A 16,864-nucleotide genomic window follows, 5' to 3' on the forward strand; every position below is an offset into this window, starting at 1 on the left:
ATAAAGACACTTCATTGATTGATCATTAAGTGAGTTGTTTGGTTCATGTGTACTTCTTGTCAGTTTACTCATCTTGAATTTGTGCAAGGATTTCAAGATAGAACACTGTTTTTCATTCAAACAAAAAGTTCAGTCAGTACTCTGTGGATATTTATAATTTGTTAATCCTAATATTTTTAACAGAGAAACTACACTATCTAATTCCTATATAATGAACTTTGTGGTTTTTCTATTGTTCATGTAGCACCATGGTCCTGAAAAACTTTGTCTCATTTTAACTGTGTACTATACCAGCAGTTATGGTTGAAATGACAATAAAAAGTGACTTGAAAATATTATAAGATACATCAAGACCCCATACCAGGAAAAATATAAAGACACAAAAGTGACGTGTTAGAGAAGGTGTGGCTCCAAGGAAGCAATTTATTGCCATATTTTTTGGACACACATCGAAGTTGCTGGTGAACGCAGCAGGCCAGGCAGCATCTCTAGGAAGAGGTACAGTCGACGTTTCAGGCCAAGACCCTTCGTCAGGACTAACTGAAGGAAGAGTGAGTAAGGGATTTGAAAGTTGGAGGGGGAGGGGGAGATCCAAAATGATAGGAGAAGACAGGAGGGGGAGGGATGAAGCCAAGAGCTGGACAGGTGATAGGCAAAAGGGATACGAGAGGATCATGGGACAGGAGGTCTGGGAAGAAAGACAAGTGGAGGGGGGTACCCAGAGGATGGGCAAGGGGTATATTCAGAGGGACAGAGGAAGAAAAAGGAGAGTGAGAGTAAGAACGTGTGTATAAAAATAAGTAACAGATGGGGTACAAGGGGGAGGTGGGGCATTAGCGGAAGTTAGAGAAGTCGATGTTCATGCCATCAGGTTGGAGGCTACCCAGACGGAATCTAAGGTGTTGTTCCTCCAACCTGAGTGTGGCTTCATCTTTACAGTAGAGGAGGCCGTGGATAGACATATCAGAATGAGAATGGGACGTGGAATTAAAATCTGTGGCCACTGGGAGATCCTGCTTTCTCTGGCGGACAGAGCGTAGGTGTTCAGCAAAGCGGTCTCCCAGTCTGCGTCGGGTCTCGCCAATATATAGAAGGCCACATCAGGAGCACTGGACACAGTATATCACCCCAGCAGACTCACAGGTGAAGTGTCGCCTCACGTGGAAGGACTGTCTGGGACCACACATCTGGGACCGTCTGGGTAGCCTCCAACCTGATGGCATGAACATTGACTTCTCTAACTTCCACTAATGCCCCACCTCCCCCTCGTACCCCATCCGTTATTTATTTTTATACACACATTCTTTCTCTCACTCTCCTTTTTCTCCCTCTGTCCCTCTGACTATACCCCTTGCCCACCCTCTGGGTCCCCCCCCCCTTGTCTTTCTCCCTGGACCTCCTGTCCCATGATCCTCTCATATCCCCTTTTCCAATCACCTGTCCAGCTCTCGGCTCTATCCCTCCCCCTCCTGTCTTCTCCTATCATTTTGGATCTCACCCTCCCCCTCCCACTTTCAAATCTCTTACTAACTCTTCCTTCAGTTAGTCTTGATGAAGGGCCTCGGCCTGAAACGTCAACTGTCCCTCTTCCTAGAGATGCTGCCTGGCCTGCTGCGTTCACCAGCAACTTTGATGTGTGTTGCTTGAATTTCCAGCATCTGCAGAATTCCTGTTGTTTGCCATATTTTTTGGGATTGCCCTAAATTAAGTTTATATTGGGAAGGTATTCACAGAACATTAGTTAAGGTATTTAAGACTCTGATACCTCTGAACTTTGAGACTCTCTACTTGGGGTAGGTATTGTTTTTGGAACAGAAGAAAGATATAAAGCTGCTGCAGGCCCTTTTAGCGGCAAATAAGAAATCAATCACCAGAAAGTGGTTAAATCCAATGTCACCTACATTAGAAGATTGGCATGAAATCATTTTGTAAATATTTAAAATGGAAAAGATGACTTACTCTCTGAGAATTCAAAAGGAAAAATTTCATCAAATTTGGAATAAATGGATTGAATTTATTACCCCACAGCGAGCAGAATTTAGACAACTCGCCTAATGGTTTATACTCTTTGTCTCACCAACATAGTAATAGTGTTAACGTAAGCACCCTTGGCTCGAATGTTTACTGCTTTTTTTGGAAAATGTGGAATTAACACAAGCAAAGAAAAGATCTGGGGAAAGTTTGGACCAGAAAGAAATGGACCAGAAGAGATACATGGAAATAAGTATTCAACCACTATTATTAATATTTTATAACAACTATTATCATTATTTAGTTTAATAGAGTGGAATTACAATTGCACATAAACATCTATTTGAGTGCCTAATTATTGTCTATATTATCTCAATGTGCACTTGTGAATGTACAAAATGTAGATTTACGCATATAAAAAATGGAAAAGGTTATATATGTAAAAAAACGTTTGTGTATTACCTGTGAATAACTTATCTAATTAAAAATAAAATTTTAAAAAGTGACTTGACTTTATGAGAGATGTATTGACTTCATTAGTATCAGCATCAAATATGCATTTGAACATATCTTGAAGTAATATTACTTAGAATATTTTGCTTAGAATTTAGTATGCTTTGAAATTTTAAAAAAATATGTTGCAATAATAAATATTGATTAAGTTCTGATTAAGAAAACTTTGGTGTCTGCATTTGTAAGATTCTCATCGATCATCTCTGCAACAAAAGGTGTAATGATCACATTGTGCATTTTGGTTTATAATTAGCCATTGAAAATGCATGACTCTGCTCCTGAGTCTGAACCTAAGAAATAAATTGTATATATTGATGTTTCTTAAACTGAACTTGTGTATATTGATGACTGTACATCTATTTTAATACATTCATACAAATTCAATCAATAGAAGTTTTAGTAAATCTGAAGTAGTGGATAATGTGAATGCCTCAAAAAATTCACCAGTGGCTAAATTGAGATTGGGTCCCTTAATCTTTTGGTAATGGAACTATTTATATTATATGTCACTTGCATGTTGAACAGAGTCTGCTTCCTTTCAGTATCTTTCAGTAGTCTCGTGTAAAACGCTAATGGCCACAAGATACCAGAGTACCATCTGCTGACATCATTTTAAAGAAATAGACATGGTCATTAACGTTGATTTTGATGAGTGAAATTCTGTGGCAAATCATCTCACAGCCCCTTGTTGTAAAAAATAATTTGTAACTTATTGAAGGAAAAACTTTTGTTCAGGATTTTCCAGTGAGGATTCTAGTGACTGCAGTGCATTATAAAAACAAAGCTGGACCCTGATAATGAGTGACTGACACATACTCTGCCAGTCCCAATAGCGCCAGTTCTCACCCATTTACATCTAGTCATTTCAAGACAGAAGGATGTTTATCTGTCTGTAGTTCTGAAGCTTATTTTCTTCCACTTAGTATTTTGAAGAACATCAAAAATAATTATATACTTTCACCAGGAGAAAAAAATTAAGTGGCAAGCTAAGGAAATCTGTCACTTTTGAAAATTGATTACGTTTCTTGGATTTAATGCTATTATGTCACTTCATCTTTGCCCAGGAGCCAATTGACAATGTCCATCTAATTGTACTTTCAAAGCCAGCACATTTAACACCCATCAGTGGGTTGTCTAGATTCTTCTTCAGCATCAAGTGATGGAGTTCAAGTTCAACAGTTTGCAAATAAGAAAATTAAGAAGATGTTGATTCAATCTTTTTAGGTATTTAAATGTGACATTTCAGCATGGAATAGGCATACTGTTTGTGTATTTGTCGGGTTACTAGCCCAGCAGCTCAGGGGCCTAGGGCAATTTAAGTGATGTTGATGTGGATTGATTGTTGCAAATGGAAGTATTTCCAGTTTAAGTTATATTGGATGCTGCATGACTTATAGCTTCCCCTGCATTTCTCCCACAGGTCCGGAAGGTGCAGTGTTTGAACAATCAGTGGAAACACCTCATGTCAGAGCTGAATCCTCAGAAGAGCTCAAGTAAGTGAATAACTTGTATATGTTTAATCATTTTTGTTAGACATAAAAGCTTTCGGTCCTTCTTTGCCAAACTCAATGCATCACATGCCTGTGGCGGTCTATGCTTACACTCTTGGATTCATATAAATCTCCCTTCAATTGATTATTGGATGTAGATTGCAAAGAACGTTTTTAAGAACTAATGGTAGTGTCAGTAGATAGTAGCATATACATTGCTTATTTTGAATATGTAAAAAATATCCCAATGAACTGAATGTGGTGCAATCAAACCAATGATAAGCAAATTGACCCCAGCATGCCGTTCCAAAAGAAACATTGATGAGACAGTTTTTGTGGGATCTGAAGAGGATAAATTCTTCTCTTGATTCCTTATTGAAGTGTTGGCACATCAGTGGTAATATCATTGAACAACTGATGACATGTTAACCAAAGTGGGTAGAGTGCAGGAAACACCCTTGAGGGGTGAAAACACCTACTCTTATCCTGCTTTTAATATTGCCCACCATTCTACTGCATGCACGTTTCTTGCAATTGTAAGGAATGGTTCTAATTTCATTCTACAGATTGCTGGGTAACAAAATTGACTCCCCCATATTTTATGCATTTATCTAAAGCTATTTGATTTGTTTCTGTATGATATTTCTATAATTTTGGTTGAGGATCTTGTTACGGTAAAAACATTTACAGTATATAAAGAATAATACAGATCATCTCCAGGTTAAAAACATTGGATCTAGGGATGTATGAATGAGCTCCCATGATATTATTGAATTCCAAAGTCCAAAGTATGTACATGTGTTCACTCATCCAAAGGGCAGACCTGGTTTCCTCTCATTCTCACTTCTAACAATTGTTCGTTCTTATCAATATTATGTATATTTGATGCCATTCATGACAATATTGAATGACTTTGTGTACTTTGCAACTGAGGGACAAAATCAATTTCTGTTTTTCTGTAAAAAGAAAACCTGTTCGGTACCTAAGGACAACCTGTACCCAATGTTGCATTAGGCATGTAGCAAGCCAGTTAGAAAACAGAAGATAGAATGTTACAGCCCCTTAGTGCATAACCAATTACTTTCCTACAGTATATTCTATCTGCCACTTCATTGTTCATTTTCCTAATCTGTCTAAATCAATCTACAGAATCCCTGCTTCCTCAACACCACCTGCCCCTCCACCTGTCATCATATCATCCACAAATGATGACGAAGCTATCAATTCCATCATTCAAATCATTGACATTTAATGTGAAAAGAAGTGGTCCCAACACAGCCCCTGCAGAACACCACTAGTCACTGGCAGCCAACCAGAAAAGGCCCCACTTTATTCCCACTCTTTGCTTTCTGACAGTCAGCCAATCCTCTATCCATGTTGCTATCTTCCCTGTAATATCATGGGTTCTTATCTTATTTAGCAGCCTCATGTGCATCAACTTGTCAAAGGCCTTATGAAATCTAAGTAAGCAACAGTCATTGACTGTCCTTTGTCTCCTGCTTGCTATTTCCTCAAAGAGTTTTAGCAGATTTTTCAGGCAAGGTTTCCCTTGAAGTAAACCATGCTGACTTCTGCCTATTTAATCATGTGCCTCCAAGTAACCCAAAAACTCATCCTTAATAATGGATGCTAATATCATCCCAACCACTGAAGACAGGATCCCTGAATGATGAGAAGGGAAGATGAGAATAAACTGATGTTGTATCTTTCCATTTGTTTGGGAAGGTGCCAATCAATGCTAAATGTTTGGTGGAAATGGAAAAGCCAATTACAATGTTGTTCTCTTTTAAAATCACCAAGTAAAGTAAGATTTTTTGTCAGTATTCCAGAAACTGTTAAGGGAATCCTCAATGGTGTGAGATATACAACGTTCTGAATTTCCACTTGTATTAACAGTCAGTTATCAGGGCCCTTGGAGTCTGTAACATTTGAAAGGTCTCCAGTTTACTGTCTTAATGAAAAGGGAATTCACAGAACAGATGTTGGAAATTGCAGGTGATGTTCCAAATCTATTACTCTTTGCTTTGAGAATTACTACTCTTTGCTTGGTGTGGTTTTCTTTCTTCCAAAGGGCACTCTTATCTGGGACAGTTAATTTCATTTTCAGTTTAACTAACTTTATGGAGACTTTTGCAGAGTCTTTAATTAAGCCCCAAAACTTGTTTAAATGGCAAAGTACGAAGGACACAGAATCTGAAGTCAATGGGTATTAGTCAATGTAGACTTCACACAATTTGTTTTCAATTAAGAGTTCAATATTTTATAGCTCACCCTTTTGAACAGAATCACTATTTTTTATTCATCAGCATAGTGACTGACCATGTAGAATACCAAAGAAATTTTTATCACTTGGGCAACTACATTAAACCAGTCAAGAGATTTCTTCATTTGGGACTATTAACGTTACGCAATGGTGAACCATCTATTGCTAATGGTTCTGATTGGCACCACCAGCAGTCAGACATTCTGCATCTCTGTGTCTACTCTGTAAAACACAGGTGATGTGGCATTTTCAGAATGCTAAATCTGTCAGTTCACTCTGTTCCAGGGTACCATATTAATTCAATGACAGAACCCTCTCTTGCTGGGATTCTTCAGTTTCGTACTGGGAATTGTTCCTTGGATCCTGTACAAGGCCAGATCTTGTGCAGTATCTGAGAACTCAATGATCTCAAAAGGGATTGTAAAGCTAATACAAGGAGGAAAGGGGAAACATTGAAAACATTTGTTTTATAAGATCTTAAGACATAGGAGCAGAATTAGGCAATCAGGCCCGTCAAATCTGCTCTGCAATTTCATCATGGATGATCCAATTTTCCTCTCGTCTCCAGTCTCCTACCTTCTCCCCATATCCCTGCATGCAATCAACAGTCTATCAATGTCTGTCTTAAATATACATAAAGAATTGGCCTCCTCATCTTTGTTCCAAACGGATGCCATGCTATTGTGAAGCTGTGTCCTCTGTTCTTAGACTCCTCCACCATAGAAAATAACCTCTCCACATCTAGTCTAACAAGGCCTTTCATCATTCGATAGGTTTCAATAAGGTCATCCCTCATTCTTCTGAATTCTAGTGAATGCAGGCCCAGAGTCATCAAAAGTCTTCTGGTAACAGGACATTCAATCCTGTAATCAATTTCTTGAAACCCTATCCATTTTCAGCACATTCCTTCAAAGATAAAGGGTCCAAAACTGCTCACAATACTCCAAGTGAGGCCTCACCAGTGCTTTATAAAGTCTTTCATCCGTGCTTTCATATTCTAGACCTCTTGAAATAAATGCTAAAATTGCAGTTGCCTTCCTCACCACAGACTCAACCTGTGAACTAACTTTTAGGGAATCCTGCTCAAGGACTTTAAGTTATTTGTTTTTTGTATTTTCTCTCCATTTAACAAGTAGTCAACCCTTTCATTTCTTCTATCAAAGTGCATGACCATACATCTCCCAATACTGTATTCCATCTGCCTCTTCTTTGCTCATTCTTCTAGTCTGTCTAAGTCCTTCAACTTCCACAAGACTACATACCTGCCCCTCAACCTATCTTCATATAATCTGCAAACTTTGCAACAAAGCCATCAATTCCATCATCCAAATCATTGACATATAACATAAAAAGAATCAGTCCCAACACTGACTCCTGTGGAACACCACTAGTCACCAGCAGCCTCATAAAAGGCTCCCTTTATTCCCACTCTTTGCTACCTTATATCAGACACTGCTTTATCCATGCTCGAATCTTTCCTGTAAGACCACGGACACATAGCTTGTTAAGCTACATCATGTGTGGCATCTCGTCAAAGGCCTTCTGAAAATCCAGGTACATAACATCAACTGATTCTCCTTTGAAATGAAATATCTTTATTGTCATTTCATCCTGCTTGTTATTTCTTCAAAGAGTTCCAACAGATTTGTCAGGCAAGATTTTCCCTTGAGGAAACCATGCTGACTACAGCCTATTTTAGCATGTACCTCCAAGTTACCTGAGACTTCCTCCTTAATAATCGACTCCAACATCTTCCCGATCACTGAGGTCAGACGAACTGGCCTATACTTTCCTTTCTTCTGCCTCTCTCCCTTCTTGAAGAGTGGGGTAACATTTGCAAATTTCCAGTCTTTTGGAACCATTTCAGAATCTAATGATTCTTGAAAGATCATTACCTATGGGCTCACAACCTCTTCAGCCTCCTCTTTCAGAACCCTGAGATGTACACCATCTGGTCCAGGAGACGTAACTACCGCCAAACCTTTCAGTTTGCCAAGAAACTTCTCGGTAGTAATGGTAACTTCACACACTTCATGAGCCCTGACACCTGGAACATCCACCATATTGTTAGTGTCTTCCACAGTGAAGACGGATGCAGATACTTATTCAGTTAGTCTGCCATTTCCTTGTCCCCCATTACTACATTTCCAGCAATCGGATATCCACTCTTGCCACTCTTTTACACTTTGTTTATCTGAAGAAACCTTTGGTATCTTCTTTAATTCTACTGGCTAACTTACTTTCATATTCTGTCTTTACCTTTTTAATGGCTTTTTATTTGCCATCTGTTGGTTTTTAAAAGCTTTCCAATCCTCTAACTTCCCACTATTTGTTCTCTATTATATGCCCTCTCTTTGGCTTTTATGTTGGCTTTAACTTCTCTTGTTAGCCACCGTTGTGTCATCTTTCCTTTAGAATACTACTTCTTCTTTGTGATGTATATATCCTGTGCCCTCCGAATTGCTTCCAGAAATTCCAGCCATTGATGCTCTGCTGTCATCCCTTCCGGTGTTCTTTTCCAATCATATCTGGCTAACTCCTCTCTCATGCCTCTGTAATTCCTTTTACTCCACTGTAATACTGATACATCTGACTTTAGCTTCTCCTTCTCAAATTTCAGGGTGAATTTGTTCATATTATGATCACTTGCCTCTAAGGGTTATTTTGTCTTAAGCTCTCTATTTAATTTCGGTTCATTGCACAACACCCAATGCAGAATAGCTGATCCCCTAGTGGGCTCAACCACCAGCTTCTCTAAAAGGCCATCTCTTGAGCATTCTAGAAATTCCCCTGTTGGACTCCAGCACCAACCTCATTTTTGCAATCTACCTGCATATTGAAATCCCCCATGACTATTGTAACATTGCACTTTTGGCATGCATTTTCTATCTTCCATTGTAATTTGTAGACAACATCCTTATCTCTGTTTGGCAGTTTATTTATGGCTCCCATCAGGGTCTTTTTACCCTTGCAGTTCCTCAGTTCTATCCACAACAATTCAACACCTTCCAACCCTATGTCTCCTCTTTCTATGATTTGACTTCATTTTTTTTTACCAACAGAGCAATGCTGCCCTCTCTGCCTTCCTGCCTGTCTTTTCAATACGATGCGTATCCTTGGACATTAAGCTCTCAGCTATGATCTTCTTTCAGCAATGATTCAGTTATGCCTATAGCATTGGTCCCCAACCACCGGGCCGCAAAGCATGTGCTACCGGGCCACGAGGAAACAATATGATTTGGCAATATGAAACAATGTGAGTCAGCTGCACTTTTCCTCATTCCCTGTCACACCCACTGTTGGAACTTGAACGCATGTGAGGTCATTACATAAGGACACCCCTTCGAGTATCACTGTCTCCCATCACCCCTCAATGGGACCATCTTGTTACAGGGTAACAAGTCCGGGGCTCCCACTGATTCAGACATATCGGTGTGTTGCAATGATTTTATATGTTCATACGAGGAAAATATGCGCTGTGTGTTTAATAGCCAAATATTACTTAAAATGTTATGATGCTAGTGACTTATATAAGTGACTTATAATTGACTTATCACTATATTCATGTGAGGAAAATATGCACTGTGTGTTTACTATTAAATTCGTTAGATAAACCCTTTTAGAAATGAAATTGAGTGTATTAGCCACTTATAAGTGACTTATAGTTGACTTATCACCTATATTCTGGAGGAGGGAGGAGAAGATGGCGACGCGACCATTCCGAATGAATATCATATGTGTAACTAGGGGGCCGTGCACAATCTGGATTTGATGGAGACAGCCACGAGAAGCACGGAGGAACACCTGGGGAAACTTCTGAAATGCCTGCTTCGCTGCCACTGCTACTGTGCGATCGAGAATCTCCGGAGATGAAGGCCCCAAATCCTCGGCTTTGCGTATCGCCTGTTGCCGGGGCCGGCATCGAAGTGCTTGGCAGAGATGGTGCTCGGTGCTCGGTGTCGGAGAGCTGGTCGGAGGCTTGGAGTTTTCGGACGGACTCGGAGTCGGACTGTGGTCGGATGCTTTCAGGATGCTGCATCGGCAAGTTGACGGTGCTGGAGGTTCACCATCTGTGTGAGATGATGGGACTTTCGAGAGACTTTGAGACTTTTACCGTGCCATGGTCTGTTCTTATCAAATTACGGTATTGCTTTGCACTGTTGTAACTATATGTTATAATTATGTGGTTTTTGTTAGTTTTGAAGTCGGTTTGTCATGTGTTTCCGTGATATCATTCTGGAAAAACATTGTATTATTTCTTAATGCATGCATTACTAAATGACAATAAAAGAGGACTGTGTGTCCTCATAATCATAATATTCCGGCCGTGATTAACACCCCCCGCTCCTGTCAGCCGGTCTGCAAGAATATTGTCAATATTAAACCAGCCCGCGATGCAAGAAGTTTGGGGACCCCTGGCCTACAGCATCATACATGCCAATCTGCAAATGTGCTACAAGTTCATCTACCTTATTCTGTACGCTGCATGCATTCAAATATAACACCTTCAGTCTTGTATTTACCCTTTTCAATTTTGTCCACATTTTATATTGCAACTCATCCTGTTGACTGCAATTTTACTCAATCTACAGCCTCTCCTCATTACACATTGCCTCTGTTTGTAAACCAGCTACCTCATCTACAGCAATATCATTCGTCTTTCTGGCGATCTTTTTGCATTGAAATATATGCAGCTCAGGACACTTGTCAACATGCTTGAGGAACTCAGCAGGTCGGGCAGCATCCGTGGAAAAGATCGGTCGACGTTTTGGGCCAGAACCCTTCGTCAGGACTGTAGGGGGAAAGGGCAGAGGCCCTATAAAGAAGGTGGGGGGAGGGTGGGAAGGAGAAGGCTGGTAGGTTCCAGGTGAAAAACCAGTAAGGGGAAAGATAAAGGGGTGGGGGAGGGGAGGCAGGGGGGTGATAGGCAGGAAAGGTGAAGAAGGAATAGGAGAACACACAATGGGTAGTAGAAGGAGGCAGAACCATGAGGGAGGTGATAGGCAGCTGGGGGAGGGGGCAGAGTGAAACTGGGATGGCGGAAGGGAGGGGGAGGTAATTACCGGAAGTTGGAGAATTCAATGTTCATGCCAAGGGGCTGGAGATTACCCAGACGGTAAATGAGGTGTTGCTCCTCCAACCTGAGTTTAGCCTCATCATGGCAGTAGAGGAGGCCATGTATGGACTTATCCAAATGGGAATGTGAAGCAGAGTTGAAGTGGGTGGCAACCGGGAGATCCTGTCTGTTGTGGCGGACGGAGCAGAGGTGCTCGACGAAGAGGTCCCCTAATCTGCATCAGGTCTCATAAGTGAAGTGTTGCCTCATCTGGAAGGACTGTTTTGGGCCCTGAATAGTGGTGAGAGAGGAGGTGTGGGGACAGGTGTAGCACTTACGCTTGCAGGATAAGTGCTGGATGGGAGATCCGTGGGGAGGGTCGTGTGGACCAGGGAGTCGTAGAGGGAATGATCCCTGCGGAAAGTGGAGAGGGGTAGAGAGGGAAAGATGTGCTCAGTGGTGGGGTTCTGTTGAAGGTGGCAGAAGTTGTGGAGGATAATGTGCTGGATCCGGAGGCTGGTGGGGTGATAGGTGAGGACAAGGGGAACTCTGTCCCTGTTGTGGTGGCGGGAGGATGTGGTGAGGGTCGAAGTGCGGGAAATGGAGGAGATGTGGGTGAGGGCATCATTGATGACAGCAGAAGGGAAACCACGATCCTTAAAGAAAGAGGATATTTGAATGTCTTGGTCGTCTCTGCTGCATCTGCTCCCAGGATGAGACTTTCCATTCCAGGACATCTCAAATGTTTCTTTAAGGATTGTGGTTTCAATGTCCATTTAGGAATAGGATGGTAGAGGGGAAGAAGCTGTTCCTGAGTTGCAGAGTGTGTACTGTCAGGCTTCTGTATCTCCTCCTACCTGTTGGTAACAGTGAGAAAAGGGCATGTCCTGGGTGCTGGAGGTCCTTAATAATGGACGCTGCCTTTCTGAGACACCGCTCCCTAAAGATGTCCTGGGTGCTTTGTAGGCTAGTGCCCAAGATGGAGCTGATGAAATTTACAACCTTCTGTAGCTTCTTTCGGTCCTGTGCAGTAGCCCCTCCATACCAGACAGTGATGCTGTCTGTCAGAATGCTCTCCACGGTACAATTATGGAAGTTTTTGAGTGTATTTGTTGACATGCCAAATCTCTTCAAACTCCTATTAAAGTATATCCACTGTCTCACCTTCTTTATAACTACATCGACATGTTGTGACCAGGTTAGATCCTCAGAGATCTTGACATCCAGGAACTTGAAGCTGCTCACTCTCTCCACTTCTGATACCTCTATGAGGATTGGTTTGTTTTCCTTCGTCTTACCCTTCCTGAAGTCCACAATCAGCTCTTTTGTCTTACTGACATTGAGTGCCAGGTTGTTGCTGTGGCACCATTCCACTTGTTGGCATATCTCACTCCTGTACGCCCTCTCATCTCCACCTGAGATTCTACCAACAATGATTGTATTGTCAGCAAATTTGTAGATGGTATTTGAGCTATGCCTAAACACACAGTCATGTGTATATAGAGAGTAGAGCAGTGGGCTAAGCACACACCCCTGAGGTGCGCCAGTGTTGATCGTCAGCAAGGAAGATATGTTATCACCAATCCGCACAGATTGTGGTCTTCCGGTTAGCAAGTCGAGGATCCAATTGCAGAGGGAGGTACAGAGGCCCAGGTTCTGCAACTTCTCAATCAGGATTGTGGGAATGATGGTATTAAATACTAAGCTATAGTCGATGAACAGCATCCTGACATAGGTGTTTGTGCTGTCTAGGTGGTGTAAAGCCGTGTGGAGAGCCATTGAGATTGCATCTGCTGTTGACCTATTGTGATGATAGGCAAATTGCAATGGGTCCAGGTCCTTGCTGAGGCAGGAGTTCAGTCTAGTCATAACCAACCTCTCAAAGCATTTCATCACTGTCCATGTGAGTGCTACCAGGCGATAGTCGTTAAGGCAGCCCACATTATTCTTCCTTGGCACTGTCTTTTGTTGTCTTTTTGAAGCAAGAGGGAACTTCCGCCCATAGCAGTGAGAGGTTGAAAATGTCTTTGAATACTCCTGCTAGTTGGTTGGCACAGGTTTTCAGAGCCTTACCAGGTACCCCATCAGGACCTTCTGCCTTACTAGGGTTCACTCTCTTTAAAGACAGTCTAACATCAGCCTCTGAGACAGAGATCACAGGGTCATCAGGTGCAGCAGGGATCTTCACAGCTGTAGTTATGTTCTCCCTTTCAAAACATACATAGAAGGCACTGAGTTCATCTGGTAGTGAAGCATCGCTGCCATTCATACTATTGGGTTTTGCTTTGTAGGAGGTAATGTCTTGCAGACCCTGCCAGAGTTGCCATGCATCTGATATCACCTCCAACCTCATTCGAAATTGTCCCTTCGCCCTTGATGTAGCCCTCTGCAGATCATACCTGGTTTTCTGGTACAGGCCTGGGTTGCCAGACTTGAATGCCACAGATCTAGCCTGCAGCAGCTGACGTACCTCCTGGTTCATCCACAGCTTTTGTCTTGAGAATGTACAGTAAATCTTTGTGGGCACACACTTACCCACACAGGTTTTAATGACTACTGTGACTTTCCTCTGTTAGGTTAATGCCCCCCTCCACCCCCAGCAGTATCCAAGGTGATATGCTTGTTGTTGAGGGGGATAGCCATATAGCTGTTTTGCACTGGCTCCTTAACACCTTTCCCCTTACTGACTTGTCACCCATTTTCCTGTGCCCTGCACCCTGAGTGTAACCACCTCTCTATACATCCTATCTATCACCCCTTCAGTCTCCCAAGTAATCCAGAGTTCATCCAGTTCCAGCTCCAACTCCCTAGCATGGTTTGTTGGAAGCTGAAGCTGGATGTACTTCTCGCATTTGTAGCGGTCAGGGTTACCGGAGGTCTGATTCACCACATAGTGTGAAAAGAAACAACAACAACAGCAATAGATCAGAAAAGCTTCAGGGGCTAGCCCTCTGCTGGTAACCCTCTGACCACATTAGTTATGTATCTATACTTAGGAGCTCTGCACCTGCATATGTGTCAGGAGGAGCAGGTAATGCAGATGATGACAAGTCTATATTATTCAAGTTTCATGTTTATAGTCTTAAATTATTTATGTCTTGTATAGTTCATAGAAACAAATGGATACAATTAAAATTTCCTGAAGCTGAGGATTGTATCCTTTTTTAACCAGAATATTAATATTCTTATCAAGTGGCTCAGTTCCATCCTGTTAGTTAGCAATTTTTTGAAGTGTATAAGAAATGGCTGACTTGTTTGATGAATACAAAGCAATAGATGTCAGGATGGGGAACCTAATCAAAGGATGACAATGACAATAACATTACAATCTGCACAATCTCTCTCTTTCAATTCAGGATACCATCAGATAGATATTTTTTACTTACTACAGCATTGCTGTTAGTATTCTTTCAAATGTCACTTCATAAGAATGTGTATTGTACAGCAATATTCCTATTGCTGACACTGCCAACAGCTTCTGGAATCTCCTTTGTCTGCACTGTATCTGAAAAATCTACCTTAGTTGTGAAGGCAGAATACTGCAGTTTGGCAATTTTAAAGTTAGATTTTTGACAACATACAAGCTCATTGAACCAATAACAAAAATAAATTCCTCTGATAAAACGATACTTATTTCTCAAGAACTTGAGGGTGAAATGAATAGGCTTTCAGAAGTAGTAGCAGAGGCAGGCATAATTACAATTTTCAAAGGACATTTGAACAGACACAAGGAAAGGAAATATTTAGAGGGATATGGCCAATAACAGACAAATATGGACAACCCAGCAAGATTCCTACTGTGGACACTGTCTATAGCTTTCAGAGGAAGTAATAGACAGACATCCCACCTCTCCCAGAACTTCCGGGAGTCTCCTGCATATTAATAGTGGCTCCCTGATGCTCGCAAATTATATACAATATCACGGAAATCAATTTTTTTGAGAGCGTGCGAGAGAAAAGCAAGAGAGAGCGCGCGAGCGACCACGAGAGAGAGAGGCAGTGAGTGAGAGCGTGCCATGGCAGAGTGTTCCAAAAAAATATAAAACGTACGTCACCCCAGACTACACTAAAGTGTACCCCTGCCTAATAGGGGTCAAAGTAATGACAGTGTTGCTCGCTGCACTGTTTGCAACAGTGACTTTTCTATTGCCCATGGTGGGTTAAGACTGTAAAAGACATGTTGAGGTGAGTTTAACAGGTGTCATTCGTTCATTAGCATAGCTAACGTTATTTAAACTAGCTGGTTAGCTGCTAAGGAGCTACTCTATTGCAGACATCCCACCTCTCCTGGAAGTCTCCTGCAAATTGATGGTGCTACCTCCCTGAAATGAGTTTTTGCAGGGTGGGATGCCTGACTAGAGGTGCGTACAATTGCAATGTTGATTTGAGGAAAGGACATCCCTAATGCTTGGAGTGAAATGTGCCAAACACAAGCCAATGGGGTGAGCTCAGTCAGACACCTCATTTAACATGGGTTAATTGAAATAACGGGCCTGTTTCTGTTTTTCTTTACTCAGTAACTCTGTGACCCTAAGTAATTATTTTGAGAATTATCTAGATGTTGTTCTGCATTGGTTTTATGACATTTTTTATTTTTGTTGTTAATGTATTTTTTTTCCACTAAAAACATTATTTACTAAGTTTCACACTGATATTGACAATGGTTTTCAGCTTGTGTGTATGCTGGCAGTAAAATGACATATTGGAGCGATTAAAATATAGATGCATATTTTGTACTTTCTATTGAATATAATAGGATGTTTGGTTACATCAGCACTACAATGCAGCATATAATATTATTTGATAAGATGCTAAAGATTTTATCATTATCACACATAGTGTCAACCAATTGCAAGAGATGTAAATTGCAGCAAAATGTCTCAAAATCTTTTGCTGGCACTATCATTAAGTTAGCTGCTTCTTTTGAGATCAGCACAGTTGATCAATGTATTACATTAGGAGTAATGCAACAACTTTGTGAATGAAGCCAATCACCATTAATTATGCTCAAGTTACGCAGAAACATTCAGCAGGTGGTTAAACTGAAAAATCCAAAGGTGCCCCCACCCTCCAGAAAGTAGGGCAGCATCAGAATCAGGTTAATTATCACTGGCATGGGTCATCAAACTTGTTAACTAAGCAACAGCAGTTCAATTTAATACATGGTAATATAGAAAGAAAAGAGTAAATCAATCACGGTAAGTATATATATGTATATTATAGAAAAATAAGGTGGTGTTCATGGATTCAATGTCCATTTAGGAATCTTATGGCAGGGGGGAAGAAGTTGTTCCTGAGTCATTGAGTGTGTGCCTTCAGTCTTCTGTATCCCCGTCCTGATGGTAACAGTGAGGAGAGGGCATGCCCTGGGTGATGGACACCGCCTTTCTGAGGCACTGCTCCTTAAAGATGTTGTGTATACTACGGAGGCGATTACCCAAAATACACCAGTAGCACCCCAGTAACAGACCATCATCAGTGAAAAGAGAAACTGAAAATTACTACTTGGATGAAAAGCTGTGGATCTGCAATGTTATTTCTGATTCCGCTCCATGGATAGTGCATGGAATC

General features: G+C 41.3%; 1 protein-coding gene across 2 annotated transcripts in view; it reads left to right on the forward strand.

Moving 5' to 3' along the window:
* The window catches only part of LOC134343418 (zeta-sarcoglycan), a 981,051-nt gene that overhangs the window by 896,449 nt on the left and 67,738 nt on the right, over positions 1-16,864 (forward strand). For both annotated transcript variants that reach the window (XM_063042119.1, XM_063042118.1), the window contains exon 6: positions 3,905-3,977. In XM_063042119.1, coding sequence (XP_062898189.1) covers positions 3,905-3,977 — 73 coding nt within the window. The remainder of the gene's footprint in view (positions 1-3,904; positions 3,978-16,864) is intronic.

Source organism: Mobula hypostoma, chromosome 3 (assembly GCF_963921235.1).
Source record: "Mobula hypostoma chromosome 3, sMobHyp1.1, whole genome shotgun sequence".
Lineage (NCBI taxonomy): Eukaryota > Metazoa > Chordata > Chondrichthyes > Myliobatiformes > Myliobatidae > Mobula > Mobula hypostoma.